A 20,910-nucleotide genomic window follows, 5' to 3' on the forward strand; every position below is an offset into this window, starting at 1 on the left:
CCCGGCCTGCAAGGGAGGGCAGTTGCGAGGGACCAGGCTTGCAAGGGAGGGCAGTTGGAGGTGATCAACGCTGCAGGAGAGGGCAGTTAGGGGTGACCAGGCTGGCAGAGGAGGGAAGTTGGGGGCAAACAGGCTGGCAGGGGAGCAGTTAAGCATCAACCAGGCTGGCAGCAGAGTGGTTAGGGGGTGATCAGGCTGGCAGGCAGAAGCAGTTAGGGGCAATCAGGAAGGCAGGCAGGCAAGCAGTTGGGAGCCAGCAGTCCTGGATTGTGAGAGGGATGTCCGACTGCCCGTTTAGGCCCGATCCCTAAACGGGCAGTCGGACATCCCTCCAGGAGTCCCAGATTGGAGAGGGTACAGGCTGGGCTGAGGGACAACCCCCTGCCGTGCACGAATTTCGTGCACCGGGCTTCTAGTATTCTTGATATTAACTCTTCCCCACTCCTTACCACAAAAATTTGTTAAACATCTTTCTTAAGTGAACGCTAACTAATAAACTCAGGACTTTTTAAAAGCAAGAATGTTTTATTCACAATGAGGCTCTGATTCTTCTGTTTTCAATGTTTACGTCTACAGTGAAGATGAAAACCTCACTTATTGCCTAATTTTTCACATGATAAATGCTGAGAGAAAACAATAATACATGAGTAGTCACAATATCCATTACATTAACTGCACTTATGTTTATCATAAACATGTACATTTGACTCTAAAACATAAGACAGTATCAAAGTAAGGAAGGTTTGCCCCAGCCGGTTTGGCTCAGTGGATAGATAGAGCGTCAGTCTGCGGACTGAAGGGTCCCGGGTTTGATTCTGGTCAGGGGCACATGCCCGGGTTGCGGGCTGATCCCCAGTAGCGGCATCTCTCTCATCATTGATGTTTCTATCTCTCTCTCCTTCTTTCCTCTCTGAAATCAATAAAATATATTTTAAAAAGATAAGGAAAATCTATTGTAAATATTTACGCTAAAAATGTAAGGTGGTTGCTCACTCAGTATGAACTAATTGAGATAGTGTTCTAGAAAAAAATTGAAAGGTGTTAAATACAATGAATTGGAGGCCCTCCAAGTTACACACAGCATTTATTTTTAAATGCTATGATAGAAACAGTAAAAAGACAACTTGCAATAACATAATGGACTCCTCACCTTCGGACAGAAATCTATCTAATCAGAAGTGCTTTAATTTCAGTGCTAGTAACTTCATCATGTGTTTCAGACTGAAATCTTGTTATAGAGATTGAAGGGATAGTAAGTTGGCTGGAGAACCCAGTGCTTAATGCGTATGTTGGCATCTAACAAAGCAGACAGTTAAGAATATGAAGTGTACAGGATGTGGTGGAATTTGAAAAACAAAAAAAGAAGGCTATAGACCAAATAAATAGAGGCCAAATAAAGGAGAGGTCTGGAAAAATAAAATTTTATGCCTTGCAATAGAGAAACCTGCTTTTTAAGAATTCTTCTCCGGCGGAGGCTGAATTTCTTGGACAAGACCATAGGCTAGAAGAAGAAACTGCGTGTGGCTGCTCAGCTTCCACTGACGACCGCTATGTAACACCACCTTCCCGTAGGAATGACTGTCCTTATTGCCCAGCACTAACCGGAAGACACCAAAGGCCTGCGAGTTGCCTTTCTTCCGGATCTGGCTTTACTGTTTCTCCTCCGCTTCCGTGTGTTGGGGACTTTTCCTTTCTTAAGACGGTGTTCACTTCTGTCTTCTTGTTAAGTCACGTTTTGGCAAAAGCCATCGCTTACAGGTATAAAGGTCGCCAGGGTGTGGCCTGTGTCGGCATTCCTTACTGATCTGTTTCCAGGGAGAGAGCATATTGCCTAGGACTTCACAGGCTCGCTGTCCATTTCTTACATAAGCAGATGAGTGAATAGTCATAGTAATGATTTCATTAACATTAACCCCTATCACTCCAGAGCTGTGGACCAAGAATCACAAATACCTCTCATTTAAAGGTGTTAATTTGCGTTATAACGGAATAAGTAGAATTTGAGAAAAACAATAAACTTCTTGCAAGGCTAAGTAAGGATGTTATTATCTGGTAAGATAAAGAATATTAAGTGTCTTGTTTCTAGTAACCATCTGAGGATGTCCAGTATGTATCTGATGTAATGGTTATGATTCGCTTTTCTCAAAGAATGAGAAGGAAACACAAGCATAATTTCAAAATACAGCTTATAAACAGAGCACTTGTTTTTTTCTTCAGGTAAGATATTATACATGAAAGATATGAGTTGAGATTTAGCTATTCTAATTGTTTTATGAAATGTCCATTTAAAAACCTGTCTTTCAAAATGTATAATCAACGTTATGATTGTGTGATAACGTCTTTAAAAGCTAATGGTCTTTAAAAGGCTAATTTGTTTTTCTAAAATTCTCATTAATTATATAAATACTAAATACCGTGATACAATTAGTACTCATGTTCCCACCGCCCAGTTTATAGGCTGACTCATTAACAAATGTGAATGCATTTTCCTATTTTTAAGATGAGAAGTGTCCGGAATTAAAGCAGGAAATGGCAACGTTGCTGTCAGAGGCCATTTTTCTCGTCAAAACTCTAGAAACTGACCGCGCAGAAGCTGAAGAAGCTCTCAAACGACAGCACTCTCGGAGGAAGAAGATAAACAAGACCATTGATTCTTGGTCAATCTGGAGACTTCAGGAAATGCCCATGGCTGTGCAGAAAGGTAATACTGAGGATCGTTTCATCGTACTGCCATTGACTTTGTTACACAGGCATGAGTCATCGATTGTGTAGCGCGGAATAAAACATCAGCCCTGTTTTAGTGACCCTGTTACTGGTATTTTGCATCCAAACCGGTGCTCGTCTAATAGGTGCTATTAATGACAATGCTTAGTCATTGGAAGGAATGCATTGAGCAAACCTGGATCTGCTGTCAGTCGGTGTTGGTTTGAAATTCCTTTGGATTCATGGTACCTAAGGGGGCATGCAAACTTTCGACGCCTGCTTCACGTAACGACTATAGTGTTTGAGGACTAGAAATTGAAAGTGATTGCCAGTTAGTGGTATTGGCCACATCTTTAAACATGGTAAAACACGAGAGTTCTAAGGGATATTTCAGCAACTGCTCCATCTGCTTTGGGGAATTCAGCAGTAAGTTTTATAGGTAACTTCTAGGAGGCGATAAAACTTAAGGTGTTTCTAAGAGTCACGCAGGTAACAAATATTTCAAAGGAAAACGCTGCCTTTTGGAGGCCAGAGTGAGGTATTGAAGAGTCTAAAGGCATTCGATTTTTCATTCTGCACACACTGTGCCTGCCTCTCAGAACATGCCTGACTATGTGTGTCTGCCTAAGGCTGGAAGTTGTTTGTGCGATCAGAGGGTAAAAATGTTAATTCAGGATTTACATGCTTTATACATAGGTTATAGTAGGGTGCTTATATAACCTAGCATTTAAAGACACTTTTGAGAGAAAAGAGGGTGCTGTCACTCATTATTACTTTGGGGTAACAGCCATTAATTCAAATAATGTGTAAAAATGAACTCATACATACACCTGTTAGAATGTTATGAGTCTAAAACTGTAGTTCCCAGGGTAGGGCATACACATTTCAGGGAGTGGCAAGAAAAGATCAGAATTTTTATTTATATTTTTTTACATTTTGTGCCTGATTGTGCCTGATAACATACCGGTACCCAGGGGTTCCTCGGCTTTGTTGTTTTAGTAAAGTGAGCTGCACGGAGGTTTAATGGCTTTTTCTCCTTTTGAAGTGACACTGAGATCACAGCTGGAACTCCATTTGTTCGCTTCCTTCTGGGGAAGAACTGAAGCAGCAGGAATGGGCCCCGCGCCGAGGCTGGGAATGACTTTAATCCAGACTGTGTCTATGCTCTTTTGCACCCCTTATTCTAAAGAGTTAACTATAGCCCCCCCGTGGCTCAGTGGTTGAAGTTCAACCTATGACCCAGGAGGTCACGGTTTGATTCCGGTCAGGGCACATGGCCAGGTTGCTTGATCCTCGGGGGGCGGGGGGGGGGGGGGGGGGGGCACCAGGCAGCAGCTCAATGATTCTCTCTCATCATTGATGTTTCTATTTCTCTCTCCCTCTCCCTTTCTCTCTGAAATCAATAAAAATATATTTTAAAGAGTTAACTATAAAAATCACTCTGAGCTCAGGTAAGAGATCTTTTTCGACCCAAAGGAATACATTTTATCTCAGTTAAAATTTCAAGGTAAGGAGTTGCTTAACAGCAAATATTATAAAACTCACATAAAGCACACAAAGGTCCAGATTTAATGAGCGTGAATCAGTAGAAATAGACAACAGAATCTTACTCAAAAAGTGTTCAAATATTGGATTATACAGTAGATTATAAAATAAGTATGTTTAATATGTTTCAAGAAATAGAAGTTTGAAAATAAAAATAAGGACTAAGACTTTTTAAAAGAAAGCAAAAATGAAGATAAAAAAGACAATAAAAATGAAAATTATATTACTAACTCAGTGGTTGTTTAAATGGTTTATTAGACAAAGAAACGTAATAGTAATCTGTAAAATTGAAGGAAATTACATGGAATGCATCACAGCTACACTGGAGGTGGGAACTATAAATAAAATATTTAAAAACATGCAGTATAAAATGAGAAGGTATGATGAATATCTAATAGAAAACCATCATAGAGATTATAATGGTAATACTTAAGATAATGACTGACTTTTTAAAACAAAGTTAGATGGTTACATATAAACCAGGGTAGCTATTGGGTGCAATAAACAAAGTTGTACCTAAACAATTATTAACTTACAAAACATACATTTTAATCCCTTCAGTGAGAAATGCAGACAGCAATATCTTTCATGATGCAGTGATAAAATAACATTTTATATTTGGTAAGATTGCCAGATAAAAATTTCTGAAACAAAAATATTTCATATTTATCCATTATCAAACTCGTATTTCAAAATCAGCTTTTTTTGTTCTTATCATTGTTTGTCTAGAACACGAGGCCTATCTGAGAGATATTCTGGAATTACGATGGCATATTGAAGATAAATCTTATAAAATAAAACATTTAGAGGAACAAAAGGCAGCATGGGAAGAAGCTAACGCGAAGGTCCAAGCAGACATAGATTACATGAATGAACACAGTTCTCTGCTGAATTCAAAGCTGATGCAGGAAATTGAAAATCTGAAGGAATATAGTAAAAAAAAAATTGAGGTAAATGAATGAGTTAATATGCATTTTATAGATTGTTACTTGGTTATAAAAATATTTCAAATACAAGAAGTTAATACATCTTTAAAGGTTTCCATTTCATTGAAAATTGACCTGCTATTTGTTTCACAGAGGAATTATTTAACTATATACCATACAATTGATTGGTATTCATTTAAACTTAAAAGTGTGGTCTTCCCTTACTTTATATTTAGGGGCATTAATAATATTTAGTCAACCTACTATTAATTTTTGGAGATTTAAAACAGCATGGTAATTTTTCAAGTTGTAAATAGAACTGAAGGAGAATGCAAGTAGAATATATCAGTCAATTTCATTGTTGATGAAAATACTAGGTGTACCAGTTAATAATGGCGGATTTTGTAATCAAAGAAAACACGGTAATTTCAAGAGAAATATCAAAAGTGCTTTATTCAGAGTAATGTCCATCGCTAGCTACACATTTCCCCATCTTTCAGGTAATCTGTGGATACTGTCTCAATAGAAGTTTTCTTGTTTTGAGGCAAACAATTCAGAGACCCAATTTTCCACTTCTTCATATATTTTCGAGTGCTGCTCAGAAAGTGCGTGTGCCATCGATCAGAACAAGTGGTCATCTGAAGGAGCAAGGTCTGAGGAATACAGTGGGTGGGTTAATACTTCCCAGGCAAGATCTTTTAAGGTGTCTTTAACTGGTTTTGAAGTGTGTGATGGTGCATCATCATGAAGCAAAATTACTTTGCAGTGTCTTCTGGCACATTCTGGTCGTTTCACGATCAAAGCGTGGTTCAAATTGATTATTTGTTGTCGGTAGCGATCAGCATTAATGGTTTCACCTGGTTTTAGAAGCTCATAATACACCACACCTCCTGATCCCACCAAACGCAGAGCATTGTCTTCTTTCCAAAGTGATTTGGCCTTGCAGTCAATGTTGATGATTGACCTGGATCAACCCATGATTTTGTGCATTTGGAATTCTCAAGGTAAATCCACTTTCATCGCCAGTCACAATTCGATGCAAAAAAAGACTTTCTTTCGTGCCATTGAAGCAACATTTTACTGATGACTTCGGTTTTCCATTTGTCTTTCGTTCAGTTGATGTGGCACCCATTTTCCTTCCTTTAAAATCTTTCCCATTGCTTGTAAAGGATCGGAAATTGTTTGCTGAGCAACGTTGAATCTGTCTGCAAGTTGTTTTTGAGTTTGATACGCATCTTCATCCAATAATGCTTGTCATTGTTGGTCTTCAAACTTTTTGACCCGACCCCCACTGAAGCACCTCACAGTTTTGTCCAAGTTGTTATTGTAGTATTTTAAAATGTCTCAGTAGGCGTGTGCATTGGTATCTCCTTGATCCCCTGGTGTGTTTTTCCCTGGTAATGTACGAAGGCGTGTGAAAGGCAGGGGAAGCAGGGTGGTAGGCAGCTGGGAGAGCAGGTTTGCGAAGGGGAAGAAAACTAGAAAAGGCACCTTGGCAGGACGGGAGAATCACAGCCTTTGCGTAGAGCCCGTGAGGGTTGGTGTGATGGTTAGTTTATTTTTTGGTCAACTTGGTCGGGCCAGGGGGCCAGGTATTTTACGGTCGAACGTGAATCTGCATGTTTGGCTGAAGGTGTGCTGTGGATGAGAGGAACATTTAAATCAGTGGCTTGCACTGAGCAGCCTGCCCTCCATGCCGTGAAGGGGCCTCTCCGGTGACTGCAACAGAGGCTGGCCTCCTCTTAGCGAGAAAGGACTTTGCCAGCAGCTCGCCTTCAGACCTGGACTACACCTCTTCCCGCACCTCTAGCTCGTTGGCTTACCCTGCAGATCTCGGACGTGCACCCCCAGGATCATATGAGCCGATTCCTTCCAACCAGTCCATCTCTTTCCCTCCCTCCCTCTCTCTCTCTTTGTCTCCATCCTGTTGCTTCAGTTTCCCTGGAGAAGCCAGAACAATACAGCCACTATTAACGCAGTGATCGCTTCCCATTCTTTCCTGGTCAGTGTGTCACTCATTGCATCTTAAATTCCTGGAAAAGAGTCTGCTTCCCCGGCTTTGGGTCAGCTGACCCCTTCTTGCTATCACAGGGATCAAAGTGAGTGAGCGTCTGGCCCTCTTGGCTTTTGTAGAGGGAGGCAGGGACTGTGTTTAAACCGTCCACTGGGGTATAAAATGCAAGGGTATTTCTCCGTAATGAAATCAGGGTGCTGTGAAGAAAGGTTATAGATGCCATGTAACCCAAATAGGAAAACCCACTGCTGTAAATGGGAACAGACATCTTACAAATAAGTGATACTTTACAAAGAAAGTGATAAGGAAATGCATTTTTCTTTCATAGTGTGAGCATAACTGACAAAACTCAAAAATGAAAAGCAGAATTATGAACACTGGGAGACCCAAATGCCTCCTCGGAGACACTGCAGGAAAGTAAGATAGAATAGTGTTTCAGGAACAGGCTTGAAAGCACGAGTCCAGGTGTTTGAATCCCAGCTACACCACTTCCAGGCGTCCTCAAACTACGGCCCGCGGGCCACATGCGGGTGTTTTTGCCGTTTTGTTTTTTTTACTTCAAAATAAGATATGTGCAGTGTGCATAGGAATTTGTTCATAGTTTTTTTTAAACTATAGTCCGGCCCTCCAACGGTCTGAGGGACAGTGAACTGGCCCCCTGTTTAAAAAGTTTGAGGACCCCTGACTTAAACCTTAGGTCTCTCTTTTACTCTGGGCCTCAGTTCACGTTTAAAATTACTGTGATACGAACAGTGCCTGCATCACCAGTTCCATGTGCACGTGAAATTAATTAACACGTGGAAATGCCTAGAGTAGAACTTCCCACGTATCAGTAGTTCTAATTAGAAGTGGAAAGTAATCTGGATGTGAAATAACGAAAGGAAAGGCAACAGATTTCCTTGGCGTAGGGTAGATCTTCACCTCTCAAATGCCCGATCAATCCCTGGCACTGATGCTGTTATAATAAATTCCCCTTTGATCCAGTTAGCAAGAGGCAGTCACTGTTGTTGGAAATAAAAAAATTGTCACTGATGCAAACATGTATTTCCCCTGTGTTTTCTAATTACAAAACTGTTCTTTTAAATGATATGCTTCTCCACGGTCTGTGTATGTGACACAGTATGTGATATACTATCCTGTACGTATCTGTAAGTATCCTATATAATAAAAGGCTAATATGCAAATTGTCCCCTTGACCAGGAGTTTGATCAGGGGGCGGGACTGGCCAGCCAACCTCCCACATCTCCTCCCTCCAGCTGGTCTGGCCCAATCGGCCCAGATCAGGGTGGGCTGGCCAGACCCCACCCATGCACAAATTCGTGCAGCAGGTCTCTAGTTTTATAATAACACCAAATAGTCTCAAACACAACTAACATTACTTGGCACATAGTAAGAGCCCTAAAATGCTTTTGAATGATGGGTAAATAATCAAATAAATAATTGATAAATAGTTGTGCTGCAGAATAGGGAAAAGAAAGTGTTACTTATGGTTGGTCTTTTTTTTTTTTTAATCATGCACCGTAATGTATTCAGAGAAACTAAGTTTTAAATTAATCATGATTTTCTATTTTGCCTCTGTATTACAAACACAGAAAGCATTCTCTCTCTTGTGCCTGAGATGTTAATTTCTATTAAACATTTATAACCTGAAAAATAAATAATTATCCTTAAAGAATATTATGAAAAACAGAGGATATCAGATATTATTCCTAAACTAGAGTACCAGTGCATGAAATTTGTGCATGGGGGTGGGTCCCTTCCGCCCAGCCTGCACCCTCTCCAATCCAGGACCCCTTGGGGGATGTCCGACTGCTGGTTTAGGCCAAATCCTGGGAATCCGGCCTAAACTGGCAATTGGACATCCCTCTCTCAATCCTGGACTACTGGCTCCTAATTGCTCACATGCCTGCCTGCCTGGTCACCCCTAACTGCTCCCCACCCACTGGCCTGATCGCCCTTCACTGCCTCTGTGTGCCGGCCTGGTCAACCCTAACTAACCCCCTGCTGGCCAGATCGCCCCCAATTGCCCCCTCCCTGTCAGCCTGGTTGCTCCTAACTGCCCCCCTCCCCGATGGCCTGGTCACCCCTTACTGCCCCTCCCACTGGCTTAGTCACCCCCAACTGCTCCCCCCGTCAGCCTGGTCACCCCTCACAGCCCCCCCACCGGCCTGGTTGCCTCACGCAGCCTGCTGTTCAGTTGTTTGGTTGTCCCTCACTAACCCCCTGTTGGCCTGGTCATAGGCAGCCATCTTGTGAGGGTGTGATGTTCAATTTGCATATTACCCGTTTAATATATAGGATGTAGGAAGATAAATTACTTTAAGTGATAATACTCAGTGAAGCCCTAAGCACCATAACTTTGACCTCTTCAACTTCAGTGACTTCTCTATCACCCATCAAATTACCATCATTAATGACCAAAATTAGAAATGCTCATAGATAAACTTATGAAGATTACATAAGTCCCATTTTTCATAATTTTCTAGACCTGTGAAATTTTGTCATACATTCTGACATCTTTCTTCCACTACTTAATAAATTTAAGAAGACTGAATTCATGCAAAGTATCTTCTCTGACCACAATGAAATGAAACTATAAATCAATGATAGATAGAAGGAAACTAGAAAATTCACAAATATGTGGGAATTAAAATATTTCCCAAAAAAAAGAGAAATCACAAGGGAAATTACAAAATAGTCTGATATAAATGAGAACAAAACACAGCATATACAAACTTATGGGATGCAGCCAGAGCAGTTCCCATAGGAAAAATTAACAGCTGTAAACATCCACATTTACTCAATATTTTAACTTTATGCCATAAGTATCTAGAAGACAGGGGCAAGCTAAACCCAAAAGCAGAAGGAAGTGAATGATAAAGATTAGAGTATGGAGATAAAATACTGTAGATAATAGGAAAACAATAGAGATGATAAAAGAAATTGAAAGTTGGCTTTTTGAAAAGGTAACAAAATTCACAAACTTTTAGCTAGACTGATTAAGAAAAAAATGAGAAAAGTCAAACTACTAAAATCAGAAATGATTTTACTGGTGAAATGTGTAGATGCTCTAAGGATTGAACTAATGCCAATTTTCTGGTTTGGTGTTCTACTGTAGTTACACAAGATGCTAACATTGGGGAAAGTTGAGTGAAGGTTGCAGGAGGAACCTCCATCCCCCAGCCCCCTGCCCTGTACATTTATCTGCAACTTTCTATGGAAAAAAATTAAAATGAAAAAGTGAAAATAAGTTTATTTATGATGAGAATAAAAAAATATGTATATACCCCTACACCCCTGTGCCTAAAGGAAAATCTTGGAGAAGTTACTGTTGTCTGTGCTAGTCTAAAAAATAATGAGATTTATTGCTTTTCCAGGAGGCAACTGCCTCATATTGACCTACCACTTGGGGAAAGGACTCCTTGCTCCTTAGTGCCTTCTCTTACCCCTCCTCCCACTTCTAACAGGACCTCCAGTCCTTTAGTTCTGCATTCTTACCACGACAACCACCCCTTCTCCTTAGTGTGACCGAGAAAAGAGAGATGGAGAGAGAAGGGAGAATGTTTAAGTTATTAATTAATAAAGACAATAAAAATGGAATATTTTGACACTTATAATAAGACTAATGGCCTGGTGCACGAATTCGTGCACATTGAAAGGAAATTAATTAGAAGAAATATTTTAATATTGCTCTTTGCTCTTTATAATAGAAGTGTCGATCCAATTCACAATCGATAATGACAGATGGAAACACACGCGTGCGATTGGTGCCAGTGAGAGCTTTATATATATAGATAAACTTGCTTAATTAGACCTGCTTTCTGATTTAGCTAAATTTTTTTCCAGCCCAGTGAAGCACCTCAACTTCTCTTTCAGGTAATTGTCAGCAACACAGCAGTAAATGTCAACACAAAGCAGATTATTATTGTAGATCACGCAGGGAGGACAAAGGGTAAAATATTTAACTGCAGCAGTGTTGACTATATTCTGCACAGTGAGAAAACCTGAAGTTATTTTCAAGGTCCACCATTTCTTACTTCTTTTCAGTTGGGTCAAGTTTCTAAGCCTTCTACATCTTCATTTTCTGGCTAATGAAAAGAAAATAGGATTTCACTGAGTCTCCTATCTACCTACTCCAGGACTTCTGTGAGGAACAAATGAGATGAGGCACGGAAAACGCTTCACAGACATTTGGTTAAAGTGTAAATGTTTCCACCTGGGTATAAAGCAAGTCACGTTCCTGGGCTGAAGAAACTCCAAAGAGGCTAGTTGCTAGGGAGAGGAAGCCGGGCGTTGCAATGTGACGTCATTACTCAGCGCCCACAGCAACTATTTCCGGGCTGGCCATGGGGTCTCGGCAGCATTGGTTGCGATTTGGTGGGCTGTTCCTCTGGGTTGGTGGCAGGGCCTGTGTGCCATTTGGGGGAAGCTGAGTGTTGCTTTGTCGGCCAGGTCCGCGCTGCCGTTTCTCTATAAATGGCAAGTGTGCGTCACGGCAGCTCTTGCATTGACCATCTGCTCCTGGTGCGCATCATAGCGACTGGTCAGACAGTGGGAAGGACCCTTAGCATATTAGCCTTTTATATATCCTGTCTAGTAAAAGAGTAATATGCAAATTTACCGTCACTCCGACACACAAGATGGCTGCCCCCATGTGGTCAAAGATGGCTGTCCCCATGTGGACACAAGATGGCCGCCACAAGATGGCCAGCAGGGGAGGCCAGTTAGGGGTGACCGGGATGGCAGGGGAGAGTAGTTTGGTGTGACCAGGCCTGCAGGGGAGGACAGTTGGGGGGGGACCCAGGCCTGCAGGGGAGGGCAGTTGGGGGTGACCAGGCCTGCAGGGGAAGACAGTTTGGGGGGGGGAGACCCAGGTCAGCAGCGGAGGGCAGTTGGGGGTGACCAGGCCTGCAGATGAGGACAGTTGGGGGCAACCAGGCCTGCAGGGGAGGGCAGTTGTGAGGGACCAGGCCAGCAAAGGAGGGCAGTTAGGCACAATCAGGCCAGCAGGGGAGCACTTAGGCGTCGATCAGGCTGGCAGGTAAATGGTTAGGGGGTGATCAGGCTGGCAGGCAGAAGCGGTTAGGGGCAATCAGGCAGGCAGGCAGGCGAGTGGTTGGGAGCCAGCAGTCCTGGATTGTGAGAGGGATGTCCGACTGCCCATTTAGGCCCGATCCCACGGATCGGGCCTAAATGGGCAGTCGGACATCCCTTGAAGGATCCCAGATTGGAGAGGGTGCAGGCTGGGCTCAGGGACACACATACCCCCACCCCCCATGCACGAATTTCATGCACCAGGCCTCTAGTATATAGATAATAATGTTATTCCTGAATGAGAAGGTTACAGGTTATTTAGTTTATTTTTATCTGTGTTTTCTGATTTTTCTACAAGGAAGTACTTGAACAATAAAAACAGTAAAAGGTAGCAATTTTGTGTGGGTGACAAGGTAATGGTTTTACTTTGGTCCTGTTTACTGGAGTGCTTAAGTTGCTCTCTTCAGTAGTTTTGTACATCCTCAGTATTTATGCCTTCAGGGTAGAGAAATCTCAGAAACTGTGCTCAACAGTAGAGTAAGTATGGGAAGAAAATCGATATGAGAACTTTTTATTTAAATAGAAACTAAGTCCAAGGTCCTTTTTATGACCTTTTGTCTGATTCTTTTAATTAGCCATTATGTGCATATGTTAGCAAAATATATTTTTATTTCTAGGTAATGGAACTATACAGACAAATTCATGGAGAACTTCAAGACACTATAGGAAACTGTGAAAAACTGAAATTGAAAATTACACAAAATAGAGAAGAAATGGAAAGAGATATTGAAAATGATGTAAAAAACATACAAGCCTACAAGTAAGAATTTTTCACAAATCCTACTTATATAATTTAGAAGTAAAATATTAATTAAAATGTAATTTATATTCCTGTATGAAAATTTATATAAAGATGAAGGAATCTAAATTACCCTTTCTATCTTATCAAGCTTTTATATAAATTAAAATATGTATCTTTACATGTGTGAATCCATATGTGTACAGGTTCCTAAAGCACTGTTTTTTTGGTGACATTTGAAAGCTCTTTATATATCTTGCCATATTGTGGATATGATATAGCAGTATAGATATCCCTGCTACCTACGTGCAAAAGTGACTAACATTTTTTTTCAGCATGGGATATTATTAAAAACAGATTATATAGCCTTGTGTTAATTATAAACATAGCTTCTAGTTATCTTAATTTCCATTTATTTGATTTCTAATAAAATATAATATTTAAAAATTATGTAGACTACATTTATATTTATTGGGGTGACATTGGTTAATAAAATATATATAATTTAAGTGATTTTTATTTTATTTTTGATATGTTTATGTTTTATGATATTTCATCTAATTCCACTTGTTGTCTTTAAATTTTTTATAGTTCTATGTATAGGAAAATTTCCTTTATTAAAATTGATCAATGAGTTAGTATAGAAAAACTCATGTTTTATTTTATTTTTACTTAATTTTATTGGGGTGATTCTGGTTAAAAAAATTATACAGGTTTCAGGTGCACAATTCTACATGTGTTGTAGAGAAGCTCTTATTTATATACAGCTAGAATTAAATAAGCATAAGCAAAATGAATAACAAAATTTATTTATAAACCTGTGATCTAGATAACATCCATTAATTAAGATCTTTATATTTCCTCAGTCCTATGTCCATTTTAACATGTGCTTAAATATAACCTATTATTTAATATATAAATAACTTTAGTAATTCATCTCATTTGTTATATCTTCATTGTCATTTAGCTAATATGTTTTCTAATTTTCATTGTGATTTCCTCTTTTACCCATGGGTTATTAAGAAATATATTTTAAAATGTTCCATGATGAATTTCTATTTTGTAGTTATTATTGTTTTCCAGCTGAGTTATACTTCCGTCAGGGAACATTATGTAATTTTTTTAAAAAAAATTATCTTTATTGTTGAAAGAATGACAGAGTTCTCATTTTTCTCTCCATTGACCCCCTCCAGCCTACATCCCCCCAGGCCTTCACCTCACTATAGTCTGTGTCCATGGGTCATGCACATATGCATATGAATTCTTTGGTTAATCTCTTCTCCCCCCCCCCCCGCCCCCGCCCCGCTCCCCCACTTCCCTCTGAAATTCATGCATCTGTCTCATGCTTCTATGTCTCTGGATCTATTTTGTTCATCAGATTATTTTGTTTATTAAATTCCACATATGAGTGACATCATGTGATACTTGTCTTTCTCTGACTCACTTATTTTGCTTAGCTTAATGCTCTCCAGGTCCCTCCAGGCTGTCTCAAAGGGTAAGAGATCCTTCTATTTTACAGCTGCATAGTATTCCATTGTGTAAATGTACCACTAGTTTTAATTTTTGATAATTAAAAATTTTTTTCTTGTATTTCCCACATAATCATATCACTTATGAGTTTCAAATAAACCTCCCAGTTTATTATTTTATTTATAAGTAGAGGCCCGGTGCACGAAATGTGTGCACTCAGAGGGAGGGTGTTCCCTCAGCCCAGCCTGCGCCCTCTCGCCGTCTGGGAGCCCCACAATCGATTGCCCCAAAGAGGGAGGCCCAGGCTACCTGGCCGGGGCTCCGTGATGGATCACCCCCGCAGAGTGAGGCCCCACCCATCTGCCGCAGCCTGCCAGTTGGTGGCCTGGGCCTCCCTCTTCGGGGCGATCATGGGGCGATGGCGGGGCTCCAGACCAACGCATCGCACCTGCCTTGGCTGGCCTTGCGCCAGTGGGCGTCACAGCGTGGTCTTCCAGACGGTCGTTCCTGTGTTCGGCCGTTCGGTTGATTTGCATATCACGCTTTTATTATTACAGATATCTAAAAAAAGTTGGGCTTATCTGTAGATGATAACTTGGTCACTTACTCACTGTACTTTTCCCGCATATTAAATCAGAACAACATTGCCTAAGGAGACTTTTATATTTGGCATGTGTTTTCCACTGCCCGGAGGAGAGAAAGTGTTACGGGTTCACGGAGTAGTGCTGGTCTTTTCTGTGGGAAGTCACATTGGAGAGAGAACCCCTTGGCATTGGCCTCTTTCAAATGAGCCTCTTGTTACCAAGGACAGTTGCTCCTGTTTCACCTCAAGGACTGTGTTGCCCTTTCACGTTTACATCTTCTCTTTTTGTTTCTTTAAACATTTTTTCTTTATTTTATTTTTTGCCATCACCATTTATCCCCCCTGTACCCTCTTCCACCTCCACCCCCTCACTTGCAATCATCTCCCCTTTCTCTCTCTTTTTTTTTTTTTTTTCTTGTTTTTCGATCCCTGTGCTATCCCACATATGACTTAAAGGTCTCTCACCTGAAATCAACTTAAACAAGTAATTTATTTTAAATAATTTACAAATGTTTTATTTTTATTTATTGGGGTGACATTGGTTAACAAAATTATATAGGTTTCAGGTATACATTCTATAATACATCATCTGTTTGTCTCAATTCAATTACATTGGAAACATAAATACTACTGGCAAATATTTCTCGCTGTTTACTTTTGATATCTAGGTGGTACTTTTAAGGAGCTGATTGGGGATGGGAGAACTTTCAAGAATACATGAATTTCATTGATTTACATTAAGTCAGAAGCCAATTTAAATATCCCTAATTTTAATATAATTTTCCTTTCAATGTAGATAAAATCACCGGTGTGTTTTTCTCTCAGGAAACAGATGGACAAGCTTAACGTCCTGTTTGATCACTATAGCTCCTTGATTCAAAACGTGAGCGAAAGCATTGAGAAGAGCGAGGTGGCCGTGTCTGTCACCCTGAAGGAAACGCAGACATCCACAGATGAATTATCTTCTTTAATAAAAATGGTGAGTCTTCATGTTCCAAAAAACAAAATGTACTGATTTTAGTTTTGGTTTCCTGTAGCCGCATAGCAGATAATCAGAGTCTTAGCTGCTTAAAACAGCACCTGTTCATTATCGCCAAGCGTCTCGGGCCACAGCTCAGCTGGATGCTCTCCTGCAGGGCTTCCACGCCTGGGTCCAAGGTGCCCCAGCCCGGCGCTTCTCCCGGAGGCTCCAGGACCAGCCTGCTTCCAGGCCCACTCGGTTTTGGCAGGAGGCAAGTGCTGTGGTGTCCTTGGTGCTGGTCAGCCGGGGCTCAGTCTCTGAGCTCGTTGTGTTTCTAAATACATTTTTACTGATTTCAGAGAGGACGGGAGCGGGAGAGAGAGAGAAACATCAATGAAGAGAGAGAATCATGGATCGGCTGCCTCCTGCACACCACCTACTGGGGATCCAGCCGCAACCTGGGCATGTGCCTCAGATGGGGACTCGAACCATGACCTCCTGGTTCATAGGTCGGTGCTCAACCCCTGAGCCACGTGGCCCCTTCTGTGCTTGTTTTCCCCTGTTGGTAGTTTCTTTCAACTTTAAACCAGGAATGGGGGTCCAGTCCTGTCATGTTTGGTATCACCCTGACCTTCCCTTGTGACTCATCTTCCCTGTCTTCCTCTTCTGCCATATCTCATTTACTACAGTGAAAGGAAGTAGTTGTAAAAGGAAGTTATAAAATGGTAAAAAGAAATACAGTATCTTTAACTGGCAATAATATACACATTCCGGTACCAATCTGCATTCCTACCTAGAGTCAAAACTGCATGTCTTTTTTGCCACTTTCTATTACCTCTCTTTAATTGTATCTGATTTTTAAAAATTAATCCATAGTTATTAATGAGCTGAGCATATTTTAATGGCTTTTGGGAGGTCATTTGTATTTCCTTTTCTGTGTAAAACCTGCTCATGACTTTTTCCCCTATATGTTGATTGATTGCTTATTTTTTGATTTGTAAGAATTTGTTGTTTATTATGGATACTAAATAAAGTTACACATTTAAAAATATTTTCACCCATTCTTTTTTCATTTCTTTGTAACTTCTGATGAATGAAATTTCAATGTTAATTTAGTAAAAATTTTAATAATTTTCTTTGAACTTTGTGATTTTCTGAACTTGCTTAAGAAATTATTTTCTACCTCAAAGTAAAAAAAAATAACCTGTGGTATAATTTTGCAAATGTTTTGAAATTTTGCTTTTTATATTTACAGAGTGCTCTTAGATGAAGCTATGTTCAAAATAATCAAAATTGGGTTTTTTGTCATTCTATCTTTTATGTACAAGTTTGTAAATAATAAACTATCTCTTAAATTTCAGGAATGCATATTTCACTTGCCAGGTGTGAAGCATAATCAATATGAAATTCATTTATGGGTAGGGTGTGAAGAGAGGTTCTAATCTTTTTTCCTTTTTTATTGAATTTATTGGGTGACATCTATATACATAAATAAAAGAGTAAGGTGCAAATTGACCGTACATTCGCAACGCCCAGCCAATCAGGAGTGAGGATGCAAATTAACCCAACAAAGATGGCAGGTTAATTTGCATATGTAGGCACCGAGTGGTGCAAGCATCCTGCCCCACCCCAGCCGCTCTGGGCCTCTGGGCAGCATGGGAAGGCGGAAAGGTGGCTCCCAGCCAAAGTGAAAAGGCGGCTCTGGCCGGAGCGCAGGCAGTGCTGGCAGCCAGGGGAAAGAAGGCCCATTCTTGCACGAATCTTCGTGCATCGGGCCTCTAGTCTGTATATATATAAAAAGCCAGCAACCAGAACGACCGCAAGGACAAATTGCTATGAAGCCCACTGTGGCCTGCCAACCAGCCCCATCAGGGGCTTGGCTGGCCTGCTAACTGCCCGCGGCCCCTCCCCCTGGCTGTCCCCACCCTCTATCGGCTCTCTCTTATCAGGGGGTGAGGCCGGCCGGCCAACCACCCATGGCCCCTCCCCCCTGCTGGCTCAGCCTCAAACGACCCCTATCAGGGCAGGCTGGCCTGACCCCACCCATGTATGAATTCATGCTCTAGGCCTCTAGTCCTATATAATAATCCTATATAATAAAAGGGTAATTGACCAGAATCGAATGTGCCCTTGCCCAGAATCGAACCTGGGACCCTCCAGTCTGCAGGCTGACACTCTATCCACTGAGCCAAACCGGCTAGGGCGTTGGAGAGACTTTTTGTACTGGATGAGCTTTATAATAAGTCGGATACAGACATCCTTGCAAGTGGAGTCTTCAAAGAAATCAGACAGGTCAAACAATGAGAATTCTCATGGAATGAAGCTTTGAGAGCATCCCAGTTTTGTTCTCCTGCCTCTGCTGGCCACCTGAATGCTGGTGTTCTCCACAAATGTGGAGTGGTATTTCCCACGGCTACCAAGGACCAAAGGAGGGAGGGATTGGAACAAGTTAAAACAGCACAAAGGGGGAAACTTTCCCCCTCCCCACATGGGAGTCTGTACTTGTCCTTCAATAAATATCCACCTTTGCTATACAAAAACAAAACCAAAGCAAAGCACAGAGCTCATGCTTCTTAGTAAGGTTAGGCTGGTTTTCTTGAGTAAGTGCACCTCAGATAGCTGAAAGCCTTTAGTTAATCTCCATAGCTCTGAGCAAGTTAATTTTGACATTTTTTTTGGCCAGTTTTCTCATTACCCTTATGGAGGAGAATTTTTAGATGTTCTTACTCTGCCGTTTTCATTGATGCCCATCGCTTGACTTATATCTTAGAATGTTGGGCTTTTAGTTCACATTTTTCAACAGTCTTATTTTTCCTTTAGTCTTGCTGATGCTGTCAAACATGTCAACAGGTCTTTTTTATTTACTTGGTAAGGTAACATTTTCTTTCAGCCCAGGATTATACAGACAAACTCATATTGATTATTTTAATATTTTGCATTGTTTTGCATTTACATTTTATTTATCTGAAATTTAGTTTGTAATAATGTGAGTTTGATGTGCACTAAAGAGACCACTTTAGTTTTTTAAAATAGATATTATACATTATTTCAGTTTCATTATTTAAAGTAAATGATTTCTCCCTTACTGAATTCAAATACCACTTTTAAAAATATTAACTCAGATCTATTTTTGGCTCTAGTTTTTTTCCTCTGATCTTCATTACAATACCAAAAAATAAGTAGTGCTTTATTCTAATGGTATTGTATGATGTTTTTAATATCTGGTAGCAAGTTTCCAACATAATTTTTATTTTTCATATGCCTCTTGGCTAGTCATCTATACTAATTTCATTTCATGCAGTTTGAAAAATAATATTTCTAGTATGCTTTACATTAATTTTGGGTTAACTGACATTGTATTTTATTAGACCTTTGCATGACATGCCATTTTTTTAAATGTGGGTCTTGATTTAAACTTTTAAATAAAAATTTGTGTTTGCTTTACATAAGTCTTCCCTTTTGTATTGGATTTATTATAAAATATCTTATATTTTTGACCAAATTTTAAATATTGTCACTATGTTTTTTTTAAATATGTTTTATTGATTTTTAGATAGAGAGGAAGGGAGAGGGAGAGAGAAAAACAAACATCAATGATGAGAGAGAATCATTGATCAGCTGCCTTCTGCATGCCCCGAATGGGGATCCAGCCACAACCCAGGCATGTGCCCTGACCCAGAATCGAACCCTGGACCCTTTGGTCCATGGATGACACTCAATCAATTGAGCCACATCATCTGGGTATCACTATGTTTTTAGCAGATTATTTCTCTTATAGATAAGAACTATTATCTTATATTTATACAAGGGCATTTTACAAAAGTCATTTGCTATAGTTTTGGTTAGAATCTCTGTTTTCCTAGATATTAAATCAGATAATCTAAATTTGTATACATGTTACCTATTTACATTCAATATTATAATAGTAACATTTGGTTCCATTATCCAATTGCATTTAGCTAAACTTTCACAAAAAATGATTAATAATAGTGTTGACAGAAGATAAGCCATTCTCATTTGTTAGTTCGGTGGGCATGCACTAAGCATTTTATGATTTATTTTGATGTTTGCTGTTGGTTCTTTATATTTGGGTAGTTATTCCTTGTTCTAGTTTAAAAATTCTGGAAACTGGATAATGAAAGTGTCAAATGGCTATTTGGTGAAGTGTTGGCTCTATTCATGTTATTTTCTGCTTTAATTTGTTGATGTGATGAAATATGACTTAAATGAAGAAATCTTTATCTATTCTTACAACATAACCAAATACATTTTATTTTATCATGATGAATTATTAATTTTTGCACTGTTAGACTTGATTTCTACATTTTATTCTGAATATGTAATATATAAAAAACAGCCTATGATATTTTATACTATTTTAATCAATATTAACTTATGATAACTGCATAAAGTAAAATATTATCTATTTCTTATTTTACAAAATAATATAATGCTCCACATTTATTTTTGTGTACATTTTTTCTTAGCTAGAAGATTTGAAAAGAATTTATGAACAACTAGTCTGGAGGAAAAAAAGTTATGAAAATGAATATGAGGAAATGCTTAAGAGTTTTTATACTGCAGTAAGTTGACCTTGTCTACTTCCCTCTAGATTTTCATTCTCTATTTCCAAACATTAACGTATGCAACTAAAGTAATTTTATTATTTTATATATTATTTATTTTTGAGATACATAAACATGTACAAATGATTCTTTTATTCTTTTCTTAAAGAAAAAAGCATGGGAGAATGAGATTTCTGATGTCGCAAAAGATTTTTCAGATCTTTCAGTGGTATATAATAAATTGTTAGAAGAAAATAAAAAACTTGAGATGGATCTTGATACTACAGCAGATGCAATTCATCAAAGGTAA

General features: G+C 39.7%; 1 protein-coding gene across 1 annotated transcript in view; it reads left to right on the top strand.

The window, feature by feature from the left end:
- CCDC178 (coiled-coil domain containing 178) overlaps positions 1-20,910 on the top strand; it is a gene marked incomplete at both ends in the record, with an annotated part of 136,739 nt that overhangs the window by 3,340 nt on the left and 112,489 nt on the right. Inside the window, 6 exons of the mRNA XM_079783442.1 lie at positions 2,501-2,701; positions 4,978-5,198; positions 12,900-13,042; positions 15,900-16,053; positions 20,523-20,618; positions 20,770-20,906. Coding sequence (XP_079639568.1) covers positions 2,501-2,701; positions 4,978-5,198; positions 12,900-13,042; positions 15,900-16,053; positions 20,523-20,618; positions 20,770-20,906 — 952 coding nt within the window. The remainder of the gene's footprint in view (positions 1-2,500; positions 2,702-4,977; positions 5,199-12,899; positions 13,043-15,899; positions 16,054-20,522; positions 20,619-20,769; positions 20,907-20,910) is intronic.

This window comes from Cnephaeus nilssonii, assembly GCF_951640355.1.
Source record: "Cnephaeus nilssonii genome assembly, chromosome: 11".
Lineage (NCBI taxonomy): Eukaryota > Metazoa > Chordata > Mammalia > Chiroptera > Vespertilionidae > Cnephaeus > Cnephaeus nilssonii.